General features: G+C 43.1%; 1 protein-coding gene across 2 annotated transcripts in view; it reads left to right on the top strand.

The window, feature by feature from the left end:
* The first annotated feature begins 5,894 nt into the window (after positions 1–5,894).
* Positions 5,895–24,719, top strand: part of TXLNG (taxilin gamma) — a 28,964-nt gene continuing 10,139 nt past the window's right edge. Inside the window, exons 1-5 of one of the 2 annotated variants that reach the window (XM_006122840.5) lie at positions 5,895–6,092; positions 11,846–12,155; positions 13,881–13,972; positions 20,392–20,562; positions 21,605–21,799. In XM_006122840.5, the coding sequence (XP_006122902.3) occupies positions 5,961–6,092; positions 11,846–12,155; positions 13,881–13,972; positions 20,392–20,562; positions 21,605–21,799 (900 nt within the window). In that variant the 5' untranslated portion in view covers positions 5,895–5,960. Of the gene's footprint in view, positions 6,093–6,129; positions 6,300–11,845; positions 12,156–13,880; positions 13,973–20,391; positions 20,563–21,604; positions 21,800–24,719 lie in introns of those variants that run through there. The other variant, XM_006122841.5, reaches the window with a different exon arrangement.

The raw sequence follows: 24,719 nt of genomic DNA, 5'->3' as shown, positions 1-24,719 counted from the left end.
ACACTAGACACTTTAGCAGACTTAAAATGTGCATGGGGAATGAGAGAGTGCACATTATAAAGTGCAATTGAAAACAAACACAAGAGAGCATGTTTTTTTTTTATTTTGAAGCAAGAATCCATATATTTCTTTTCCATCTGTAATCACCCCACTGTCATCTTTCCAGTTTTCAAATTTAATCTATTCCAGTTGCTATGTGTTGCATTGCAGAATTTGGCTTATCTACACAGTTCAGGGGTAGATACGTTTTCACAGAAAACCTCTACCTAGCATTGTAGCCTGAACATATAGTTTTAGATTTGAGTTCATTTTTTTAATCTTCGCTGAAACAGTAACCTTTGAAAATCATTAAACTTTAACTGACTTGGACAGTTCAGTATTTTTGTTAATGTGTTGCTAACTTTGCTCTTTTCCATGATGCTTCTTACCAAAGGAAAGCAAAAGTGTCTGAGAGACTGGTATAGATGGAGAAAAAAATATATAAGGCATGCCTCAAAACTTAAGAAATGCATCAGAGGTTATGGAGACTTCCCACCTTTAAATCAGCTATAGTCATTGAATAGTGACTGAAAGTTCTTACATCCATCTTCCCTTCCCAAGAATACCTTTTGGACCCAAAATAAGTGAAATAGTGGTTTGTCTAGTTGACTGTTCCCTGGTCTATTGGTACATAACCCATCATCCAATAGCTATCTTAGGTTTTTCAGTTTCTAATATTGTCAATAAGGCTCTTTGCGGGCATGCTCATTTTTAAAGGAAAATAGCTTACAAAAAGAGATGGGAGGTAAGATAATAGCTTTTCCTGTTGGAGATATTTCAAATGAAATATTTATGGTAGTTTCTCATTCTTGTCCGTATGTGTACATTTCAGAGAACTATGAAATGAGGCATGACAAATAGCCTCTGATTGACTGTAAAAACCGACTGTACCTGTTCTTTTTATGCCTGCCTCAACTTTCCTCACAAGCACTAATCTGTTGCATAAGTTGAATTGTTACCAATAAATATTTTTTCATATAGTAATTATGCTGGTCCTTACCACTGTCATTAGCAAAAAGTAGAGTGCCAGGAGAAGTGTACAAAATTTTATTATGGTTGAAAATATATTTTTAAATCTGTTCTTGTCTGAGGAAAAATTCTGTTTCTGGAATGGCCTCAGATTCCTACTGCACTGGTAAGTACTAATCTGTTTTTGGCACCTAACACAACAGAGTTGATCTTATGGTTGAGCTTTTACTTTAATTTTAAAAAGGCAGGCTAGCCTGCACCAACTGTAGGGGAGAGGGCTTCCATTCCTACCCTCCTTCCCCCACCACTCTGTAGCTTAGAGTTGATTATTCCTTCCCTTCACAACACAAAGAACCTGCTCATTTTTATTCTGGAAGGGGGAGAAAATGCAAGATAAATTCTTAATTGTTGCACAGGGCCAGAGCCAGGTTAATGGAATATAAGCCCTAGCACACCACAAAATGAGAGCTCCCCATCGTTTGGTCGCACACTTGAAGTGGCAGTGGAAAATGTAAGGACTTACTGTTCCAAACAGGAAGGGTCAGCAACATGAGCCCATGTAGAGCATCAAAATTCAGAACCAGCTGCAGAAAAGGCCTATTTTTTCATCAATGTACAACTATTAAAAGAATTAGACTCCTTTGTTGAAAGAAAATTGATATTAAGTCACAAACATGATTTTTATGAAGATCTAGAACACTCTTTAAAAGCCTTTAAATTAGTCATTCCCTTTCCTGTTATCCATGCGTTAACGTTACTAAAAGCAGTTCAAAGCATAGTGACCTACTGTCAGTGTAGATTATCATTACAAGTGTAAAATATCTGGGGAGGGAAAATCTGGTGGCCAAAGCACCTAAATGGATGTTAGATATGGGCTTTCTCTTCCTCGCTCTGTTAGAAGTTACTTACCCTCTCTGTATCTGAGTCTCCTCATGTTAAATAAGGATACTTTCCTATTCCATGCATAATGAGTGCTGTTCAATATATTACTGTAAGCACCGAGATTTTAATAGAGGGGCATAGTAGTAATATAAACATCAGTAGAAATTAGCATACAGACTGTGTTCTATTCTTGGAGGAGGCAAACTGTTGCCTGTTTTCTCTTCTTCAGTATAGGGCCAGGATCTTTTGAAACCTTTCTGCCTTCCATAAGCCTTCTTACCTAGCCACAAGTGAGAACTTGTTTTGCGCTTTATCTCTGCTGCCATCACACCAGAGAAGAAGTCTCTGTTCCTTCACTGTCTCAGATCTGATCATATTTTTTTCTCTTCTCTGCTGTGCATGGCTTGTAATATGTTCAGATCCCTTAGATTTTTATCCAGTGCTTCTAAGTAGTTGCTACACCATATACATTACTTCTTCAAAGATAACCAGTCACTTTGTATTAGAGGTTACATCCTTTAATTAGTAATATAATATGATTTTGTAGTATGAATTGTGAAAGCATATTTACCTTCCAAACAGCAATGCTTGTATATTTAAGGCCTATGGAGTTATTTGTCAGTTTAAAAAAAAAGTTTGTAATCCCTTCCAGATCAGCTACCAGATGCGATAAAATTGATGACTGTTTCAAAACATGCATGTTTGCCTCCCTCACCCAATATGTATCATCTTTCCCAGTAATCCTTCATCCAGCCCTCTTGTAAGTAGAGCTGAATCATCAAGGAACAGAGCAGTAGAGAAAAGGGGTTGTCTCACTGAGAAGAAAGCAGCCTTTTAGGATGTCATATACAGGCAGTCCCCGACTTACGCGGATCCGACTTATGTCGGATCCGCACTTATGAACGGGGCTTTTCTCGCCCCGGAGCTCACGGGCGGCGGGTCACCACCCGTGTCCTCCAGGGCGAGAAAAACTTCTCCCCGTCTCCCTGGTCTGCTGGGGGGGTCCAGCAAAGCCGCTGGACCCTCCGCCCCCCAGCAGACCAGGGGGACAGGAGCAAAGCCGCGGAGCATGCCCGCAGCGGGACAACCCGGGCGTGCCTGAGCTGTCCCGCTGCAGGCGTGCTCCAAGGCTTTGCTCCCCATCTCCCTACAGACCAGAGAGACGGGGAGCAAAGCCACGGAGCACGCCCGCAGGGGACAGCTCAAGCGCGCCCGGGCTGTCCCGCTGCGGGCGTGCTCCAAGGCTTTGCTCCCCGTCTCCCTGGTCCGACCAGCAGACCAGGGAGATGGGGAGCAAAGCCTCGGAGCACGCTAGCAGTGGGACAGCCACGGCGCGCCTGGACTGTCCCGCTGCCCGCGTGCTCTGCAGCTTTGCTCCGGGTCTCCCAGGTCAGCAGACCAGGGAGACGGAGCAAAGCCGTGGAGGACTTGGGCGGTCCCACCACCCCCGTCTCCCTGGTCTGCTGGGTGGGGTGCAGCTAGGCTTTTCTTGCCTACTCCTGGGGTAGAGCAGCTGGGGGCTGCCGGGTTGGTCCTGCAGCGCCGCTCCAGACCAACCCGGCAGCACCCCAGCTGCTCTGCCCCAGGCGTCCTGATTCAGCCGCTGCTGGTCAGTTTCAGCAGCGGCTGAATCAGGACACCTGGGGCAGAGCAGCTGGGGTGCTGCTGGGTTGCTCCAGTAGCGCCGAGGAGCCGCGCTACTGGAGCAACCCAGCAGCACCCCAGCTGCTCTGCCCCAGGCATCCCCAACTCAGCCGCTGCTGAAACTGACCAGCGGCTGACTACAGGAAGCCTGAGGCAGAGTTGCTCTGCCCCAGGCTTCCTGGAATCAGCTGCTGATCAATTTCAGCAGCAGCTGACTTGGGGATGCCTGGGTTTCTTAAGTTGAATCTGTATGTAAGTCAGAACTGGCATCCAGATTCAGCCGCGGTTGAAACTGATCAGTTTCAGCAGCGGCTGACGCCAGTTCCGACTTACATACAGATTCAACTTAAGAACAAACCTACAGTCCCTATCTTGTACGTAACCCGGGGACTGCCTGTACACTAAACTGTCATTCACAGAAAATTCCCTTGCATAGCCTCATCATTGTGATACATGTCATACAGATGTCAAGCTCCACACAATATTTCAAAGTGGCAGTGCCACATGGAGTCCAGAATCAGTGGGGGAGTCCCCAGCTGACCCTGAGCTCCATGTGGTGCTGTCGCTTTGAAGCACTCCCTCTGCTCTCCCCACCCCCATTGCTGTCTCTTTCTGATAAAGGCAGCAAGGGGGATGAATGATAGTTGACTAGCATGTCAACTATCTGATAAGTATTTGCTTATCGGATAGTTGACTAGTCATTCACATTCCTACTCTGACCCACAGAAAAATCAGTTGAAGGCCATACACAAAAAACCTCACTGACGTGGCACACAACTGAGCAGGAGAAATACTCTCCAGGCTTGAGGTTCCCCACCCCTGCACTACAGCAAGAGCAAATAAAATACTTAAACGAGACACACACGCAAAAAGGGGGGTAAATGAGAAATAATTTTCCACTAATAACATATTTATATAGACCTGGAGCTTGAGAGGTTTTTAGTTAAGTCTTTTCTATTTTGAAACTTCTGCATCTATCAGGCCAATGTACTCTATTAGAACCAGAAATACCAGTCACCTGAGCAAGCATTGTTTCTTCCTTTATTTGCTACAGTTCACCTAAACAAGTAAAGTAGTAATGTCTGGAAGTTAACTTGCACATTCATTCTTAGCTGAAGCCCCACATTTGTCTTTGTGTGAAGCTGTTTGTCTTAAGGTGTGATGTTGCACAGAATTAAAGTGCTGAAATTGTAAGTGGGCACTTAGCTTTACATTTGGGTTTACAGCAAAGCAGCCATAAGGACAAGCTAAACTGTGTACAACTGGTTTTAAATGGATGTAAATTTCCAGACTTGGGTTATGTCTATAGTGCATCTTGCATACTACTGGTGTTGCTCAGGTATATAAATAAGCCCATTGGCCCGAATGACATAAATTACACTTTATCACAGGGGTAGCCGTGTTAGTCGGAATCTGCAAAAGCGACAAGGAGTCCTGTGGCACCTTATAAAGTAACAGATTTATTGGCACATAAGCTTTTGTGGGCAAAGACCCACTTCGTCAGATGTATGTAGTGGAAGTTCCAGAGGCAGGTATAAATGTACTGAATTGACCTCATTATAAGGCTAGAGATAATGAGGTCAATTCAGTACATTTATACCTGCCTCTGGAACTTCCACCACATGCATCTGACGAAGTGGGTCTTTGCCTACAGGAGCTTATGCGGCAATACATGTTACTTTATAAGGTGGCACAGGACTCCTCATCACTTTTATAAATTACACTGTAAGAAGTGAGTTCACCCCTATCATTTTGGAACAATGGTTCCCAACCAGGATTAGGTAAGTATACAGAACATTTTTTCAGTTACAGTGGGCTGGGACACTTCTGTATTTTTTTATGTCTGCTTTTGTAAGCAGTCTTTAAGGTGAATCACAGGGGTGCACCGGTCCGATTGCTGCACGAGGCACGCACTCGGGAAGTGTTGAGACGCCTAAGAGAGTTTACACAGGCACTAGGGGAGTGGCTCCCAGTGCTGCGAGCGTTGGATCGGGGCTAGAGTCAAAATCGCAGCAGGCGTCACGATTTCCCAGCACCGCAGCAGGTGACCGACCCGCGTCCACTCCCTAGCGCATCCGCGCAGGTTCGCGCGCCTGCAGCAGGACACGGGGCGGAACCTTCACGCCCCGCGGAGCCGCCACCTCGGCCCTCGACCCGCCCTGCCAGGCCCGCGCCGCACGCGACGGCAGCCCCGAGTGGTAGAACAACGGCAGTTCCCAGCATGCTCTGCTGGTGCGTGGCCCGAAGCGAGCGCCCCTGATGGGCCCCGCGGTCTGCGCCCTCCGCACAGCCGTGCATGTCACGTGGTTCGGGGATCCGCGCGATGATTGGCTGAGGGCGGGGCCGGCGCGAGCGCTTCCGGTGTCTCTGGGTTCGGGAGGCGACAGCAGGCTGCTTGTTTGGAATTTGGATGCTGCCGTCACATCATGGCGACGCGCGGAGCCGAGGCAGCGCGCGGAGGAGGCAGCAGCAGCAGCAGTGCTGTAGCGTCCGGGCGAAGTCAGCGTCACAGCCTCGCGCAGCGCGAGGCGGCGGTGGCAGCGCGGGGCAGCCCTGAGGTAACGGCCCCTCGCGCGCGGGGTCGGGCTCTCCCCACCAGCCCGCGCGCCCGGCCCCACGCGCCGTGAAAGCGGGGTGATGCGAGGCAGCGCCTCAGCTTCCCCCGCCCCCGGTCTCGCGATGGACTCTGCTCCTGGGAGGGGAGGCGGCAACCGTCCCCAGCGCGAGCCCGGCCCGTCCGAGCGGGGCCCGTGGCGCAGCAACGAGTAAGGGCCCCGAGGGATCCCGGCCTGCTACAGGCGTAGCGGCGCCGGCTCGGCGCTCAGCCTGGGGAGGGACGGAAGTATCGGGCGCGGGTGATGGTGGCCGGGCGGGCGATCGGCTGCACCGGGCTCCGCAGCAGCTCCCGGGGGTCTGGGGCGCGGCCCAGTGCGCGCTCCGCATGCGGTACTGCCCTCCCGGAGCCCGCGCCCCGCGAACCGGGCAGGAGCCTGTGGGCTGAGGCTGGTCACTCCCCTGCAGGATGGGGAGCCCCCCGAGCCCCGCATTGGACTGGGGAACAGCTGGGCCGGCTTTAATCGGAGCCAGCCAGCGTTTGTCATTTGAGGGGTCGGTTCAGCCGGAGGGTTCCACTTCAAAGACCAGTTGCTGGAGTGGTGCGCACACGCAACAAGCGCGCACCTGTATGTAGTTGTCGTGGGCTTGTGGATGTTAGATTGGCCTGTACTCGATTCTCGTTTTTGTACCATTTGTTTTAATTGTGTCTTAATGTAGGATCGACCTGTATAGTGTTCCTAACCCCGTCACTTTTGCTTGTGTGAGTTGTCCCATTGAAGTGCTTCAATAGAGGTCGTGTTGCTTGAGCCTGTTTGTCCTGGGAAAGTAGGCTTTTATGTAATATGAATCAAAGCAAATTCTATTAGCTTAATTTTCTGTATCTTCAAAACCCTGCCAAAAGGAACTCAGTAATAAAATCTTACTAGGAGTGATACTGCAGCTCAGTTAATTCATGCTAGTCCTTGGTTCAGCTTCTTGCAAGCAAAGTGTAATGCTTCTTTTGTATGGACATGTAAAAACACTCTTGTTTAAGGACAGTACTTTGAAGATTGAGTGCTGTCTTAAAATGTGACGTTGATGCAGTTTGTATAGTTTTAATACAATGGTTGAGCTAGGTATATTCGCACATACACTCATATAGGTTTTCTGGTGCCTGTTATGCCATGTTACTAGTGTTAGAAAATGTAAGTTTCCAAGGTAGAGTAACGTGTTTAGAAAGCAAAATTCCAAAAATGACAAGTAAATGGGAAAAAGCTTGATATGACTTTTTTGTGTGTGTATTTAAAAAAAAGGGGCCTTGAATGGTTTTTTCATAGGTTTTTTCATAGGCTGTCATGAAACTCGGTCTACCCTGTCTTTGCGAGAGATTCTGTGGATGATCAGAGAAGGATTATGGTGCTGAAGAAGTGAAACTTGACTGAGGGGAAATGAGTCACAGTTTAAAACTATTTCAGCTTTTTTAACACCTGTCACAGGCATTTGAGTTAAACAGAAAATTGGTTTAACTGAATTAAAGGCAAAGTAGAATGTTTTAGGTCTGAAGCAGTCTGGGTCCTCCAAAGAACACTTCTGTTTGCACTTGATGTTGTTGATATTTGTAATGTAAAACCTTGAGAACAACAGGGAGGCGGGAGGGAAAGAGAGACTGACCCCTTTAAGGTCTTTTTTTAATGCAACATAAAAGAAAGTTATCACAGTCTCTCCATTTTTTTCCAAGTCACTGTTAAGTGTCTTTTAAGAGAGTGAATAAAAATTAGATGGATTTCAGCTGAGTTTCATACCACTGAACCAGGGTGGATAAATATAAAAAAAAATACAATTTAAATAAAACATTTTTAATAATCAATAAAACTCTAAATTTCTCTTGTAAAAATGAGTTACAATTAAATCTCATCATAAAGATGCTACACCTATACTTACAGTCTCATAAAAAGTGAATTAATGGATCTAGTTCGTCTAGCCTAACTCTACTAGCTCTTTCTTCTTGAAAGTTCTGGGCTTTCAATTTCTGTTTTCCAGCAGACTAAAAAGTAGCAGGTACAAAGAAAAACACAATTTGAATAACATTGTTTTTGTTGTGTGCTTGTGGTTATGGATCTTGGCAAAGGAGTTAAGACATTATCTTAAAGATAGAGAGACTATATATAGGAATGGACAGAGGCAGCATAGAAAGGAACAGCAAAGTGGACTGGAAAGAAAAAGGAAAGACATTATTCAGTGCGCATACACAGCTGCCTGTATTCCCTCACACTGTTGTCACAGAAAAACTGCCATGGCTTATGGGTATGAAAGACTCTATCTGGGAATATTTTGAAGAAATTCATTCCCTGGATAAAAAAGGAAAATGGCAAGTGTAAGCTAAAGTTGTTAATTTGTGGTTACCTTTGTGAATCATTTCTGGACACATTTATGCTGATACACAAGTCAAAAGACAAGTGTAGCTTACTAGTTCAGCCACACCTTTGAAAGACTATTTGAATTATATTGCTCACCTTGGGGAGGTCTGAGCTCCCAGGCCTGGCATGAGACAGTATTGAGCCAGGCTGCCTGCCTGGCCAGCTTCTAATACACTTTAAGTGCAGAGCCAAAGCAGGAGTAAGTCCTGGACCCATCACAAGACAGGACTGTGCTGGGCTGCTAGCCAAGCCAGCCTTCTAAAAATTACTGTAGGGGGAAATGCGTGTAGTCTGTAGCATTAACCTATAAGCTTGTTGGTTAATCGACTACACTAATACATACCTAACACACATGGGATGTAATAGGGTAGTCGATTAACCAGTGAGCAAAAGTTTATAGGTGAATGCTATACACTACACGCATTTCCACCCTCCCCTGCCAGTAAATTTTTTAGCAGCTTGGCCAGCAGCCCAGCTGAGTCCAGGACCTACCCTTGGTGTGGCTCTGCATTTAAAGTGTATTAGGAGCCAGCTAGCCAGGCAGACAGCCCAGCTCTGTTCTGACTCTCACCAGGTCCGGGAGCTCAGGTCCCCCACCCCAGACAAGGGCTGCTGCCACCCTGAGCTGCTTTCTCTTTATCAGGTGACAGGCAGCCGGTCCTCAAGCTGCTTTTTAAACTGGCTTCCTTCGCAGACAAGCTCCTGCCTAGCATCCTGTGCTGCTGCCTCTGATAAAGAGGAAGCAGCATGGGGAGGTGGCAGCAGCCCTGATAGAGGCAGCAGCACGGAGTGGCAGGGGGCTCCTTGGGAGTGAGGCCCATTGGCTGTTGGCCGCACCCCCCCAGGGGCTATAGAATAGTCGGCTAACTGATAAGAGTTCATGAGGTTACTCAACTATTCAATTAATCGATATTTAACATCCCTAGTGTGTGTGTGTGTGTGTGTGTGTACACAGAGAAGGAGTTGCTGAGCTAAGGACTTAAGAGTTCTAAGATATGGGTACTGGTCAGGTCAGTGGTCACAACATTTCACCTTGAATTACCTTTCTCAGACATCTGGCTTGCAATAGAATCCCAGTCCTGTTGCGCATATGTATGTCTTTTTTTTTGTCTTGTCTTAGAGACAGGCTATAAACCAGCGGTGGGCAACCTGCAGCCCATCAAAGTTGTGTGTGTGACCTACAAGACTTTTTTTTTTTTTTAACTTTACCATGTGCAGGATTGCCAGATTCTGCTGGTTTCAATCCCCGTGGTATTTTTCGTACCGATTTTACTAAAGTGACACGCATATAAAGCAAGGGCACGTGAAGTGCATGCTGATTGCACACTACATTGACTCAGATCCGTGCGCTCCTCCTGCATCTAGTGAAAGTGCCACTATGATTCAATCTGCATGCCCTGTAAGTTCTAGGTACATAAGCACAGTTAGCAAAACTACCCTATTGCGGGAGAACATCTTAGTTACAGCAATATTGTGGTCCACCGAGATGGAGGGCCACTCATGCGGCCTTGTTCAGTAGCCCACGATGTCCGTCCACTGATGTGAATCTTATCATGAACAGTTTTAAAATACTTCTTGCTGAAAAAGATGGTGGGTGACAGGCACAAGCTGATATTAAGCCTGAATAAGTGGTGATGTATTTTGGGGAAGATCCAAGCCATAGTTGATCCTCAGGGGTATGCAAAAAAGTTATAATGATATTTCTGAAATCCCATGACTTTAAAAAAAAAAACGGGGGTGGGGACCCAGTCACATTTTTCAGCTTCCAAACCTTTAAATCCTACTTTAGGTTTATGCCAGTGCAACCCTGCATGTAGACAAGTCCTATAATAACTTGAAAAGATATTTGCCTTTGCAAATGTTATGCTGGTTAGTCCATATCCGTTGTACCTCATGCCTTATTTTTCACCCCTAAAATTGCTAGTTGAGTTAGGACTGAGACATGGTTTGGGGAAACTTCTATTGCTGTTACCCATGATGTACCTCTGCTATGAAGAATAGATTTCTTTATTGTCAAACTTGCTTTTCATCACAAACTCGTTTAAAGGATTTTGGGAAAGCATTTATTTTTACAAGCACGATTCCTTTGAATAGCCAGCATGGTGTACATGTTCTAATGGCATGATCATAAAAAGCAGGAGATTTTTGTCTTTGCTGTTGATTTACCAAGATATTGGCCAGGCTCTTGGTTAGAGCATACAAGTTAGAATATTTAGGCTATGATATTGTCTTATCCAGAAATTATTATAATGACTGATTATGTCTTTTTTTTCATGGAGGAGAATATTCACTGGTAATTGCATTTGGACTTACAATTGTTAAAGATGTGGCCATCATCTGTTCAAATTCAGAGGTTCCACAGTGGGTTTTAGTATGACACCAAGAAAACTATGTCGTATGACTGTGGATTTAAGCATAGGCCATTCATCAGATAGAACTACAGCTTCCCTTTCAGTTAGGGCTAACATTCTTCTGAACTTCATATTATCTACTCCCAGAATTACAGATAATATATCCTAATATTCTAAACCCAGAGCTAACTGATATCAGTGGGTTTTTTTTTTGTTTGCTACTGTAATATTTTCAGAAAGGTGAAATGTGACTTTGAATGTAAAATTGCACATACTCCTGTTCCTTCCCAGTATTTTTAATTCTATTTTGTGTGGTCTGAGGTTTAATATCAGTTTATTTTAAATTACATCATCTTAATAGTGTGTCTTACTAACTACTAATGGTCTACCATGGATGTTCCACAGGGCATTTAAACAGTTCAAATTCTTAATACTCCTGCTTCCTGACAGGATTTTTCATTTGATTTCATATACGTTTATCAGTGGAACAGTGTCCTTATTTTAATACTCAAGTCAAAATTCTAAAACATGGTAGTTAGGTTGGAAATCTAGTTTTAGTGTGTAACTCTTTCAATATCATGCTTCCTGGAATAACAAGCCATTGACTATAATTCTTACCTGGATTCATCCTTAACAAAGTGATGTTTCAAGTGAGATCATGTTGTAGAAACTGCTGTACCTGTTCCATGGGTTTAAAACAAAAGGCTAGCATCATGTATATGTAAATTGTCTGATTACTTTCTTATGAGAGAATTATTGTCAAGTATAGCACTTCCATTACACCTTAAATATTTGTGGGGAAATTGGTCATCTTTACATACTGTTATCAATGAAATGTACATGCAATATTAGACTTCAAAAAAAAGTATTGACTATAGTTTGCAGTTCAGCTTGATGATATGGTAGCTTTTTAGATTTTTGTTATATAAACTAAAAATAGAATAGATGTTCTTACTGGGAATTATTTTTTCTTGGTAATGAATCTGATTACTTCTTCCCTTTCTCTAGTTTATGATTAGTACAACAGGTGATGCTGGAATTTGTGAGATTGGAATGAATACCCACAATCAGTTGGTGAACAGCAAGTGCATTGAACCTGACACAACTTTGCAACATATGCAGTCCAATTGCAATGACATGGAAAGTACGGGTGCACTGGAAGACGAAGATTATATCACAAAAAATAGAAAGCCAGTGGGTTCATCGTACTGTACTCAAGAATCACGTGAGGAGACTCCTGGGAGAGAAGAAGCCCGTACTGAGCCACCTGATGGCCAACAGGATCCAGAGACTGAAAAAAACAAAGAGAAAACCTTAGGTATGCTCCGTTTTAAGGTTTGGCTTCTACATTATAACAAGGTCTGTGTTTTGAAAAAGGTGATTTTAATGTTTCCTTAAAAAAGGCTTCACATCCTTATAATCTGAATTACTCTCAATTAGCTTTAGTTTTGTTGTCAAAAGGGTTTTTGTCCTCTTTATCATGATGTGTTGATGGAGGTAGGAAAAACATGTTTTAAAAGGTCACTGATTAGAATTAGTATAGAAAAATCCCTCATCTGTTAATATGTTAATGTTTTAAATATCTAATCCACTTGTCAGACATTGTTTTATTGCTTGCATTTCACTTGGTTTGAACAATGAAAATACGTTAATTGGTTTAACTTCTGGTTTAGGCTATGATGCTGCTTTATTTTGGTTATACAGGCAGTCCCCGGGTTACGTACAAGATAGGGACTGTAGGTTTGTTCTTAAGTTGAATCTGTATGTAAGTCGGAACTGGCATCCAGATTCAGCCGCTGCTGAAACTGACCGCCAGTTCTGACTTACATACAGATTCAACTTAAGAACCCCAGGTCCCCAAGTCAGCTGCTGCTGAAACTGATCAGCGGCTGATTCCAGGAACCCCGGAGCAGAGCAACTGTGCCTCGGGCTTCCTGTAGTCAGCGCTGGTCAGTTTCAGCAGCGGCTGACTTGGGGCCGCTCCTCAGCGCTACTGGACCAACCCAGCAGCACCCCAGCTGCTCTGCCCCAGGCATCCTGATTCAGCCGCTGCTGAAACTGACAAGCAGCAGCAGAATCAGGACGCCTGGGGCAGAGCAGCTGGGGTGCTGCCGGGTTGGTCCAGTAGTGCCCAGAGCGGCGCTGTGGGACCAACCGGCAGCGCCCCAGCTGCTCTGCCCCAGGGTCCACAACAAAAGCCTGGTCTACTGGGGGGGAGGGGCACACTAGCTGACCCCCCCCGCCCCGCAGACCAGGGACACAGGGAGCAAAGCCGCAGTGGCGGGGTGCCTCGCCTCTGAGGCTTTGCTCTGGCGCGGGACTGCCGCTGCTGCGGCTTTTGGTCTGCTGGAGACGGTCCCCAGCAGACCAGGGGCACCACCAGAGCAAAGCCTCAGAAGCGCTGGAACCCGCCGCGGCTGCGGCTTTGCTCGCGGTGCCCCTGGTCTGCTGGGGACCGTCTCCAGCAGACCAGGGACACCGCGAGCAAACCTGCTGCGGCTGTGGCTTTGCTCTCGGTGCCCCGGTCTGCTGGAGACGGTCCCCAGCAGACCAGGGGCACCGGGAGCAGCTTTTCTCGCCCCGGAGGTCAAGGTGGCGACCACTGCCTGCGAGCTCCGGGGCGAGAAAGTCGGATCCGCGTAAGTTGGGGACTGCCTGTATTTAATGAAAATGACTGTCTTTATCAGACCACTTTTTACTTTTAGCTCATGAATATTTCTGTATTTTATAACAATCTGATATTTTTGATTGGTTGTGAAAGAGCAGTTATGAAAGGCAAAGAATTCTTGTAGTCTAAGGCTCGGAGCATATTAGAGTTGAGTTAAATATACTACTACCACCATATATTTTGTACAAACAGCAAGATAAATTATATGAATTCCTTGTTTTGTAGGGATTTGTGTTGCTGTTGTCTAGTAAAACAACATACAGCTATTAAACTAACATGTCATTAAAAACATTCTAGCTTGTCATTAATATAGTATTATTTTAAGAGGAAAAGCTCTTGTAGGATTTTTCAGGGTTTCATTTTTTTCATTCATAGGAAAAGAAGTGCTGTTGTTGATGCAAGCCTTGAACACGCTTTCTACTCCAGAAGAAAAGTTGGCAGCGCTCTGCAAGAAATATGCTGATCTTGTAAGTTATGTATAGCTAACAGAGTACATCTAAGAGTACATCTAAATTTTTATTTCTTGTGAAATGGTTTTGCAGAAAGTTTCGCTCATCTAAGAGTGTATACATACGTTAACATGGAAAATAGATTTTTTTTCAAATTCAAAGACCTTTTAACTGATTTAGCTGTTTTATTGCATTTCAGAATAAATTGGTTTCTGATTAGTTTTTATTTTGACTACAATAATTTCAAATACTTGTCGTCACTTTCACTTTTACCTATGTTTCTTTAAACTTTTCTATAAACAGAGGAATTTCATTATAATATTATTCTGATAATTGAGTGCTGCAACATACAATAATAAAACAGATTCCAGTACTTACTAGCAACAAAATCTGCAACTGTAGTCCAGCAATAATTAATATTTTTCTAGTGGAATAAGATACGGCTGTGTCCCTGTTCTGCATTATTTCTAGTTTGTTTTTGATAAGGTTGTCAATATCTACTTTCCCATGCTGAAAGTTTATAATTTTCCATTGTTGAACACATCAGCTAGTTGTTGTGAGTATGATTAATTTCTTTTTCACAAAAGTAATCTCTCAAAAATAGCACCTGGAGGGGTGTGAAGCAAGGCAGCTGTTCTTAATGTGCTAAACATACTATTCATTTCCAAGAGAGTAGAATGTAGTTCAGTAATCATTAATAGAACTGTAATGACCTTGTAATATTTTTGAAAATTGGAAAAATTTAGGTGGACCTTCTGTTCCGCCACAGTATGTCTTCTGAAGATTTAGTTTCTTCCTTCATTTTAGGACTTTGCAGCAAGGGAATGTTTGTTTTTTCTAATAATTGTAAACAGCAGTGGGAGCAGATGATCTTTTTTCAGAACCACCCCCAAAAAGGAAAACTTTGCCAGTACACACTCAAAGCTTTTTATTTAGGGAGGATACTACACTGGTAACAGATGTTTATTATAGTACAATGTATTCTGACATCATTTAATACTAAAAGAAGGAATGGTACCACCAACAAAACTTGTCTAGCAAAGTTCTATTTGGATGAATTTCAATTAGAAATTGATTCACCTTGAAACAGGACAGCAATAGAGACTAGATTTGAGATTTCCAAATACTGGAAGAATCAAGATACTAGACTGTAATGGAAAGAGGGGTGAATGGCATAAAAACCCATGTAAAGTCAGTCTTCCCTCCATTATTTATTTGTTTGTGCTATGAATGGAGGTGAAAACAGCATTGTGATTGTATCATACCTAGGCTTGGCAGAATTCATTTTTTTGTTTTTAAATACTTGGTTTAATAATATGGATTTTTACTTTTATCAGTCTATATTTTCACAGTTGAGGAGAATTATGACTTTAAACATAATTTTTATCAATTACAAATTTCACAGTTGTGGGAAATGATGGGGGAAACAGTTATTTAATGACAGAAATTGAGATTAAAAAAGATATAAATCTTTAAACCATACAAACACAAATTGTCATTGTCAAAATATATAAAAAGATACCCTTAAATCAACAAGTCATACTTATTTTAATTACTGATTTGCTAGTCTATTTGTAACAAGTCATATTTAAAAGTCTTAATCTCTATATATTTAGCTCTTAAGCTCTCATTTAGCATTTCTCCCCCTCACTTTACCTATTGGTAAATTTCAGGTATCAGGGGGCATATTTTCATTTTGTTCATGTTGAAATCAACATTTACTGACATTTATCATTTCAAAATTTAATCTGTCCAATCCTAATCGTAACATTCTGTGGCAACTTTCTTCCTACACCATGACTGACAGCACAGCTCTGGATGTGGCTTGTTAGCTGAAGCTGGAAAATGAGCAGATAAAAGAAAAAATGCTTTTCTAAATACTGCAGAAATTATTGGTCTGGTGTATCTCCTTCACATCTTAATTCGCCCCTTCTGGAAGGTCCATTTTATCAGACTAATAGTCTCTCTAAAATGGTGACTCAGCTCTCATTGTTTAAAGAAGGGATTTTCGAATAGTTTGTAAACCACTGTGTAGGTGCCAGGAGTTAGGGATGGAGAATTCACATAGAGTTGGGTTAAATACAGGGAACTTGAATACTGCAGGATAGGAAATGGTAAAAATTGATTATAACTTTGTGCAGTTTTCTTTGGACTTGAACTTCTCTTGTAAATGAGCAACTCCCTGTAATCATGACAGAATACAGTAGTTCAGTTTCCTCAGTCAATCAGCAGGGTGGGAAGCAATCATAGTCTCTGCAAAGGAAAGCCCACATTCTGATGTTTCCTAAGTGAAGCAAACCTCCAATCCAGTAGATTTCTACATATTCAAGGAAAGAAATGCATCACAGTCAAGTAGCAAAGTTAAGGAACAACTGGATCATGCCAAATAGCTTCTGCATCCAGAAATCTTTCAATTTCTAATGAGGAGATGTAGAGTACCACAGATAAGTCTAATTGCATCATGGACAAACTGTGAAGTCTCCTTTCTCTGAAAAGGGATATACAGTAGCAGTAGGAAAAGATACTCTCTCCCAGAGGTGGTGAGTAGGACCCTGTATACCTTTTTCCATGTTAACCAGAACTACTGTGAAGATCAGGAGGGAGAAAACAAGTTACAATGGAGTCTCGATTATCCAACCTAAATGGGACCAGAGGATGGATAGCTGAAATGTCAGATAATATGGTTAATTCTTTTAATTTTATAAATTTGCCCTTTGTAATACCTTGCGGGATCCAGTTCTAAACCTCCTGCTTCTGCTGCCTTGACCAGCCTGTGTATTTCTCCCTAAACGGGAGTTCTGCCTTGCGGTGGGAGTGCAGCCCTCACCCTGCACCATTCCACATCCCCCAGCAACAGTTTTCCAGAGATGTATGTGGATTGCATGAGCCCTGCTGCTTTCCCCAGAAACAGGGAAAAAAGCGACTTTGCCAACAGCGAATTCTTCAGCCACAAGAGGGTGCTGCAGACCTGCCCAGCAGAGCTCCTGCCCAGCCAAAGAAAAGGGAAAGCAAAGCCATTGTGGTGTGAAGTGTCCCTGGAGCCCCTTGCTGTGACATGACGGTCGGCAGAGCGGATAAAACGGAATGTCGGATAAGCAAAGGTCGGAAAATCGAGACTCTTCTGTAATACAGGCAGTCCCCGGGTTATGTACAAGATAGGGACTGTAGGTTTGTTCTTAAGTTGAATCTGTATGTAAGTCGGAACTGGCGTCCAGATTCAGCCGCTGCTGAAACTGATCAGTTTCAACAGTGGCTGAATCTGGACGCCAGTTCTGACTTACATACAGATTCAACTTAAGAACCCCAGGCATCCCCAAGTCAGCTGCTGCTGAAACTGATCAGCAGCTGATTCCAGGAAGCCCGGGGCAGGGGCTTCCTGTAGTCAGCCACTGGTCATTTTCAGCAGCTGTTGACTTGGGGACACCTGGGGCAGAGCAGCTGGGGTGCTGCTGGGTTGGTCCAGTGGCACCCAGAGCGGCGCTACAGGACCAACCGGCAGTGCCCCAGCTGCTGTACCACAGGCGTCCGGAGCAAAGCCGCGGAGCACGGGGGCAGCGAGACAGCCCAGACGTGCCGTGGCTATCCTGCTGCCCTTTCTGTTTGCCTGTAATAATCTTTGGATACATCACAATAATTCCTCACGTGGGGGTTCTCCATAGTATCTACATTTGTTTCATATGCAGGAGTGCATCACTTTCAATTAGCTTTAACACTGTTCCCATGTTTGTGTCTAGCTTTAAAAAAATTTACATATTATTTGTTACTGATAATTTCTCTCTATTTCTGTACTGCTTTCTCATTTATGAAGTTTCTCTTGAACTTTAAATAACCAGTAGCTGTTCAGTTTTCCTAAGTGCTACTGTTTGGAAGATTCCATCCAAACAAAGTATTTTTGGGGATATTGTCCCGTCACTCCCAGGATCCTTAAAAGACTCCCAGATCACACGGAGGGAGAGGCTGCAGTAAATACAACAGACTCATAAGCAGCAGTGGTAGAAGGAGGAGCTGAGCAGAAAGGGAGGGTCTTCTATAGAGTTTGATGTCACAACCATCCAGTAACATAGATCTTTCCATATTTATCAGCAAGGCTTAATAGTGAATAGGTGTATGATATCGGGAAACAGTTTGGGGGAGGGAAGGGTGATGCACAGAAGTAGAAGGTTATTTATATACACATATAATATGGGTTTATATTGAGTGTAAGGGGGAGTTCAATAACTGCATTTTCTGTCTTTATGTTAAGGGAAGAGGTTTAATGACTGAACCCTCATTTCCTGCCATTGAGAATTTTTCTGTAGGTTTGAACTCATTTAATGCACTTTGTTACCACGGTAGGCAATAATGGCCTGGTATACAATAGGACTGTGAAAGTGTATCCATGTACATGGTTAACCAATGACCCTGCACTCATCAGTGAATTTTCACAGTTAAATACAGGCTCCTGGTATGCGCAGGGAGTCTGCTTAAAAGCTGGCTCCCGGCATGCACCGGCTTCTGGAGAGCCGCCTGCTGCCCCACACTGCTGCTTCTGATACAGTGGCAGCAGCACAGGGCAGTAGGCAGGAGCTGATATGCAGGGGAGCCATTTTAAAAGCCGTTTTTTGGCATGCATTATTTCCCTGGGAGCTGCCTGCTGTCCAATATATAACCAAGTAGCTGCTGAAATCTTCAGCAGTTACATGATTATTTAATTACACACACATTAATATCCATACAATTAGATATATGTGTGTTTGTTCTAGAAGATTCCAGCCAATTAAGATGATCACATTTCATTTTAGTATAACTTGTGGCCCAGCAGATGGTACTAAAGTGAATAATCCAAGACACTTCATTAAGTTTGCTAACTTGTCTCCATGATGCAATAAAAATGCTAGGCCACCACTTACATCACACATTTTTGCTGGAATATCAGACCATATTTTACCGTGATGAAATAGTTGGCTGTCAATTGACTAGTCACTAGACCATCTTGTTAAACCTAACATTGCAATTCTAATCCTGTTGGTTAATCCATTTTAGGACCAGGTAAATGAAAGAATGGGAAACTTATTGGCTACGTCTACATTGGCCCCTTTTCCGGAAGGGGCATGGTAATTTTTGAAATCGCAATAGGGAGATGCGCGGGGGATTTAAATATCCCCCGCGGCATTTAAATAAAAATGTCCGCCGCTTTTTTCCGACTTTTAGAAAAGCCGGAAAAGAGCGTCTACACTGGCCCCGATCCTCCGGAAAAAAAGCCCTACTTCAAAGTAGGAATAAGATCCTCCGGAAAAGGGCTTTTTTTCCAGAGGATCGGGGCCAGTGTAGACGCTCTTTTCCGGCTTTTCTAAAAGCCGGAAAAAAGCGGCGGACATTTTTATTTAAATGCCCGGGGGATATTTAAATCCCCCGCGCATCTCCCTATTGCGATTTCAAAAATTACCATGCCCCTTCCGGAAAAGGGGCCAATGTAGACGAGCCCATTCTGAATTACCCAAAACTTCAGTTTTCTGAGTTAAAAGATATACAGATCCATCACTCCCATCTCTGGATAATTTCTTTGGCTAAAAAGACATATTTGATTCATTCAAGTTGGTGCTTAGCCATTCTGTAGAAGGAATTCACAGTGTATTACTATAGCACATATAAATTTTACTGACAAGTTTCAGTCAACTAAGGTGTTATACTTACTTGAGAAAGCAGTTTAAACTGGCAAGTTTTTCAGAATTCCTGACCATATCTTCACATATCAGTGATAGATAGGCCTGTTGCTGCTTATGTAGCTGCATGCAGGCTGAGAGACTATAATGGTTCTGTGGACCTTGTTACTCAGAGGAAGTTTTTGATAAGTCAGAATTAGGGATGTGAAGATTTAACCAGTTAACTGGTAAGCCTCACCCTTAAAGCCTCAGTGTGGGCAGGGGTCTGCTCCAGCCCCTCAGGGGGCCATCATGGGCAGGGACTGCTCTGGCGTGCTGACTATTAAAGCAGCTCCTGCCTTCAGGGAGTGGAAGGGGTACAGGCAGGGGCTGCTCTGGCCAGGCTGGAGTAGCCCCTGCTTCTGGCCAGAGAGAATTGTGTGTTACTGCAGGGGTCGGGGGAGTGTCCTTCCCCCAGTCCCCTCCACTTATACACCTTTAATCTTTTAACTGGTTAAACAATATGTTTACTGGTTAAATAATTAAATAGGATTTTGCATCCCTAGTCAAAATAGGTTTCATAATCGTCTATTCCAGTACTGTCCATACACCCATTTGGGTTTAACTTGTCCACAGGACCCAAAAAAAGGCCTCAAATTGCTGTGGTAGTCTACATTGGTCTTGGTGAAGGTCTGTAGATTTCACTATTCTCTTCTGAAGCTAATCAAGTTAATTCATTCTTGGTTCAAGTTCTTTTGACTAGGTGAAATATGACACACTCATCTACATTTACTTAAATATATTCTCTATCTTTAGTTGGAGGAAAGCCGCAATGTTCAAAAACAGATGAAGATACTGCAGAAGAAACAAGCGCAGGTTGTGAAAGAGAAAGTCCACTTGCAGAGTGAGCATAGCAAGGCCATTCTAGCACGCAGCAAATTGGAATCTCTGTGCCGGGAGCTTCAGCGTCATAACAAGACTTTAAAGGTCAGTTTACTGATTGGTATTTAAAATTCATACCTGTTGCTATCTGTCGGGTATTTGCTATGCTTCGTGTCCAGTACCCAGATCAATAGAGTACATCAATCCTGTTTGACTGTAGAGATTGTGAAAATTGGTGTTCTTTCTCCAGTTAGTAGTTTCCTTAAAATGGTTCATGGATCATAGTAGTTTAGACTGCTGCCATGTCTAGTCTTGTCACAGTAGTGATTGAGAGCTGCATTATTGGCTACCAGTAAAAGAATGTAAACGAAATCAAAATAGTGTAAAATGATGAGAGATAATCAAAGCTTGTATTTTTCTAGGGTATAATTTGCAGGAGTAACATGGAAAGGGGGTTGAGATGCTCTTCATTCCCTGCATGGTTATTTTAGGGAATTGCTTCACCAATTAATTTTGTTTTAATTTTAAGGTAGCTTTTAAATAGTAGTACAAAAACACTGAAGAGGAGGTCAACTCAACCATTCAGGTTTTTCTTGGAAATGCATTGATGCAGGGATATTTATTTATTTAGCTAGCTAGCTTGCTTGCTTCCTGGATAATTGTTGCTTTCCTTACCAAAACATACTTACATCTTCAGTTAAACCCTTTCTCACTTCATAAAGATGAGTGCCCTTCAATCTGTACAGTACACATATCCATTTAGATCAGTTGAAAAGTAAAAACAGACAAAAACAATTAACTGCTGGAGCTTAACGTGCCTAACCCAAAATATGTAGAGCATAGTAATAGATTGCTGAATGTATATTAAAATACCTACATTAAAATACCCAAATATATCCAGAGTGGTTGCAAGACCAAGAACCAACTGCTCTAAAGAAGCATCCTGATAAGATATCAAATATGCTAACTTGGTAAAGATTTAATTTTATCAGCTTGGGCAAAACTTTGATTTTGCTTTTCGAACACACCAAAGTTGTCAAAGTATACAGACATGAAGTATTCATTCTGACTCATCTCTGTCTGTTTGTATGGGCATATTATGTCATTGTAAACTTGCACACCATTAACAAATACTTTTGGATAAAAGGAAGAAAACATGCAGCAAGCGCGTGAAGAAGAGGAGAGACGTAAAGAAGCAACTGCACATTTCCAGATTACATTGAATGAAATTCAGGCCCAGCTGGAACAGCATGATGTACACAATGCCAAGCTCCGCCAAGAAAATATTGAATTGGGAGAGAAGCTGAAGAAACTAATTGAACAGTATGCTTTGCGGGAAGAGGTAATTTAAATTTATGCTTCCTTGGGCACTCAAATTACTACATACTTTTCTTCATTTAACTAGTGCCTTTCTTTAAAACATTCTTTGGTAATCTAAATGGTAAAATTGCATAGTTATACATCTAATTCTGCTTAAACAAAAGGTGTAAAAGCCTTTTTTTTTTAAATTTCTGGCCTTCTAACAAAAGCTAAGTGGATGTTTGGACACACATCTCTTTCTTTCATTCCCCATCCCATTTCCATTGAATTCTCTGGATCATTCACAGACATCAAAGAATCCATTTTCCTAGACATTTCCACTGACAATAATGGATTTATTACAGTTAAAAAAAGTATATGGTACATGAAGTCATTAGTGATTACATGGTTTTTTTTTCATTATACTATGAGCTAATGGCTCAATTTGAATAGCTCAAAACGAGTAAAAACAGTGGAAAATATTTAGGAAGTTCTTTTGTATATTTATTTTGAATTGGCTCTGTCTCTTATGCAAACATACGTTTAAGATATTTAAATGACTTCTAAATTAGCTTAAGAAAAAAACGTTTCAGAAAAATGAAATACTGTGTTGCTGTGCTCTTGAACTTTCAGGGAGCCTGTTTTGTTTCTCAAGTGTGTGCTGTCTCCTTTCCATTATCTGGTTTGGCCACATAACTCCTATTGGCATAGGGCCACTGAAATAGCACCCTATTTCTAGGATTTTGACAGCTGACAAAAAAAATGTTCAGTTTTTTTATATATTGGCAGTAATGTTTAATTTGGAAATGTTTGTTATAAAAACTTCTTCACTTTTTTTGGTGGTGCTACAGTTTAAAGTTCAGGTTTCCTCACATTTCAGTAGTTGAGGAAATAATGTATAGAGCAGGGGTCAGCAACTTACAGCTCGTGTGCCGCTTATGGCACGCATGCCCGATGTTCTGTGGCATGCAGGACAGGAGCTCAGCCCCCACGCACAGTGGCTCGAGCCTCAGCTGTGCAGCTGCAGACAGGAGCACCAGCTCCATCTTTCTGCTGAGGAGGAGGGAAAGGAAGAGAAGCGTGTGCATGTTTCTGGGGCTGCCCCTGCCCAGCTTGGGTGTTCAGCTTCCAGAAACTAAGATGTTAACATCCCCCACACTACAGGCTCTGCCTCCTGCTCCTGGAGGGGATGGAGCTTGGCCTGCTCCATGGATCATGCCTGTTGTACCCCCCACCCCATACCCTCTCCTGCCGCCAAACTCCTTTCCAGACCCTGCCCTCCTCACCCTCTACTGAACCCCTCCTCCCACCGAGATCGTGCACTCCATCCCTATCCCTCTCACTGGCAGCCCTGGCCCACGCACTAAACTCCTTTTTTTTGTTCCCACCCCAGAGCCTAAGGGAGTCCCCAAAATCCACTAACCCTGGAACCCTAGAAATGTAAATGTGGCCTATAGGAAGGCCCTGAACCTTGGTCCTCCCTAACCTTCCCCTTGCTCCATGGGGCTGGAGCACCAGAAGAGAGGTTTCTCAGCCACATCAGTGAGGGCTGGGGTTTGTTTTTTTTTGAGGAGTTTTTTTGCTTCTCACTTATGTGGTCTCCAACTGATTTTTCTGTGGTCCCCAACCCAAAAAAGTTCCCCCACCCTTTCCATAAATAAAGAAAACATTGCAGTGTTTCAAAGGGGCAGCACCGCAGGATCCTGGCATCAGCTGGAGTCCCTACCTGACCCCAGGCTCTGTGCAGCGCTGCCCCTTTGTATCACTACCCGGCGCCTCAAAGGGGCAGCACAGTAGGAGCCGGGGATCCACTGGGCACTCCGTCTGATCCCTGGCTCCCAAAGGAGCAGCTCTGCCAGAAGCCCGGGGTCAGCTGGGGACTCTGCAAAGGGGCAGCCCAGCATTAATGCCTGCAATTAACGCATTAAAAAAACGAACATGTTAATCCTTCCCTGCATTAATCGCAGGCGTTAACCCACATCAAATGATAGCCCTAAAATGAAGTTTGATAAACTAATTAAACCATTCTCCCTAGCTGCAGCACTAGCAAAATGTAATTATGTAATTAACGGTGAGTTTCCATTAGCAACTGGGGATCTGTGGAAAGGTTTGCATTGAGCCAGGGGAGCGAAGTAGAGAGAGCCCCTCCTTTCCACATGGGAGAGTGGAACAGCCCTGGGCAGGAGAGTTAAATCTTGGCACGTCACTTCGGAAAGGTTGCCGACCCCTGGTATAGAGTATAAATATCAATTCAAGGTAAATACTTTATTTGAGGTCTAGATTAGATACTGAGAAAATCAGATTCACTAAAGTACACAGTTATATATGTGGCATGTAGGAAAATAAAATGAAGGTTATTTATTGAACTATTTTTGCATTTGTGTTATAAATGAAAGTTAAGTGATAATGATTATAATCCGTTCCCTTTTATGGTGTGTGCTACAGTTTTCTTTGGTTCCCAGCCAGCAGCTAAGATACACAGTTCTAGAATAAGTGTTACCCGTTTTTTTTCATAGTGTGGATTGTTCTAATACTGGGGCTGTTATGCATCACTTCCGTCCCCTCCCATTCTTGATCACAATGTCCTGTGGTAACTATAGCAACTGTTTATCTGGAAAAGTAATACTAGGAAGTTAATGTAATTTAGTGCTGTTAAACAGCTGGAAATGAGATTTGGCACTTAGCTGTTTGTAGGCCACAGTTCGCAAACATGCATTACTGCCATCTGCAAGTATTGGAAAATCGTAAGATTAAAAAAAATGTGGAAGTGTTTTGCTTTCTGGTTTTTAAGACACACTTGGGTCATGTTTTCATGCTTCACTCATCAACTGTTAAGGGTAAAAACGTTTTAAAATGAAAGTTCAGATTCTCATGTAATCACTTGACTCTAGGATGGGGCTTTAAAAAATAATACCACATATATTGTGATACTCACAATATTGCAAGAGTTGGCAACTAAATCA

Source organism: Pelodiscus sinensis, chromosome 1 (genome assembly GCF_052426305.1).
Source record: "Pelodiscus sinensis isolate ZL-2025 chromosome 1, ASM5242630v1, whole genome shotgun sequence".
Taxonomy (NCBI): Eukaryota; Metazoa; Chordata; order Testudines; family Trionychidae; genus Pelodiscus; species Pelodiscus sinensis.
This window is presented reverse-complemented; position numbering and strand designations above follow the sequence as displayed.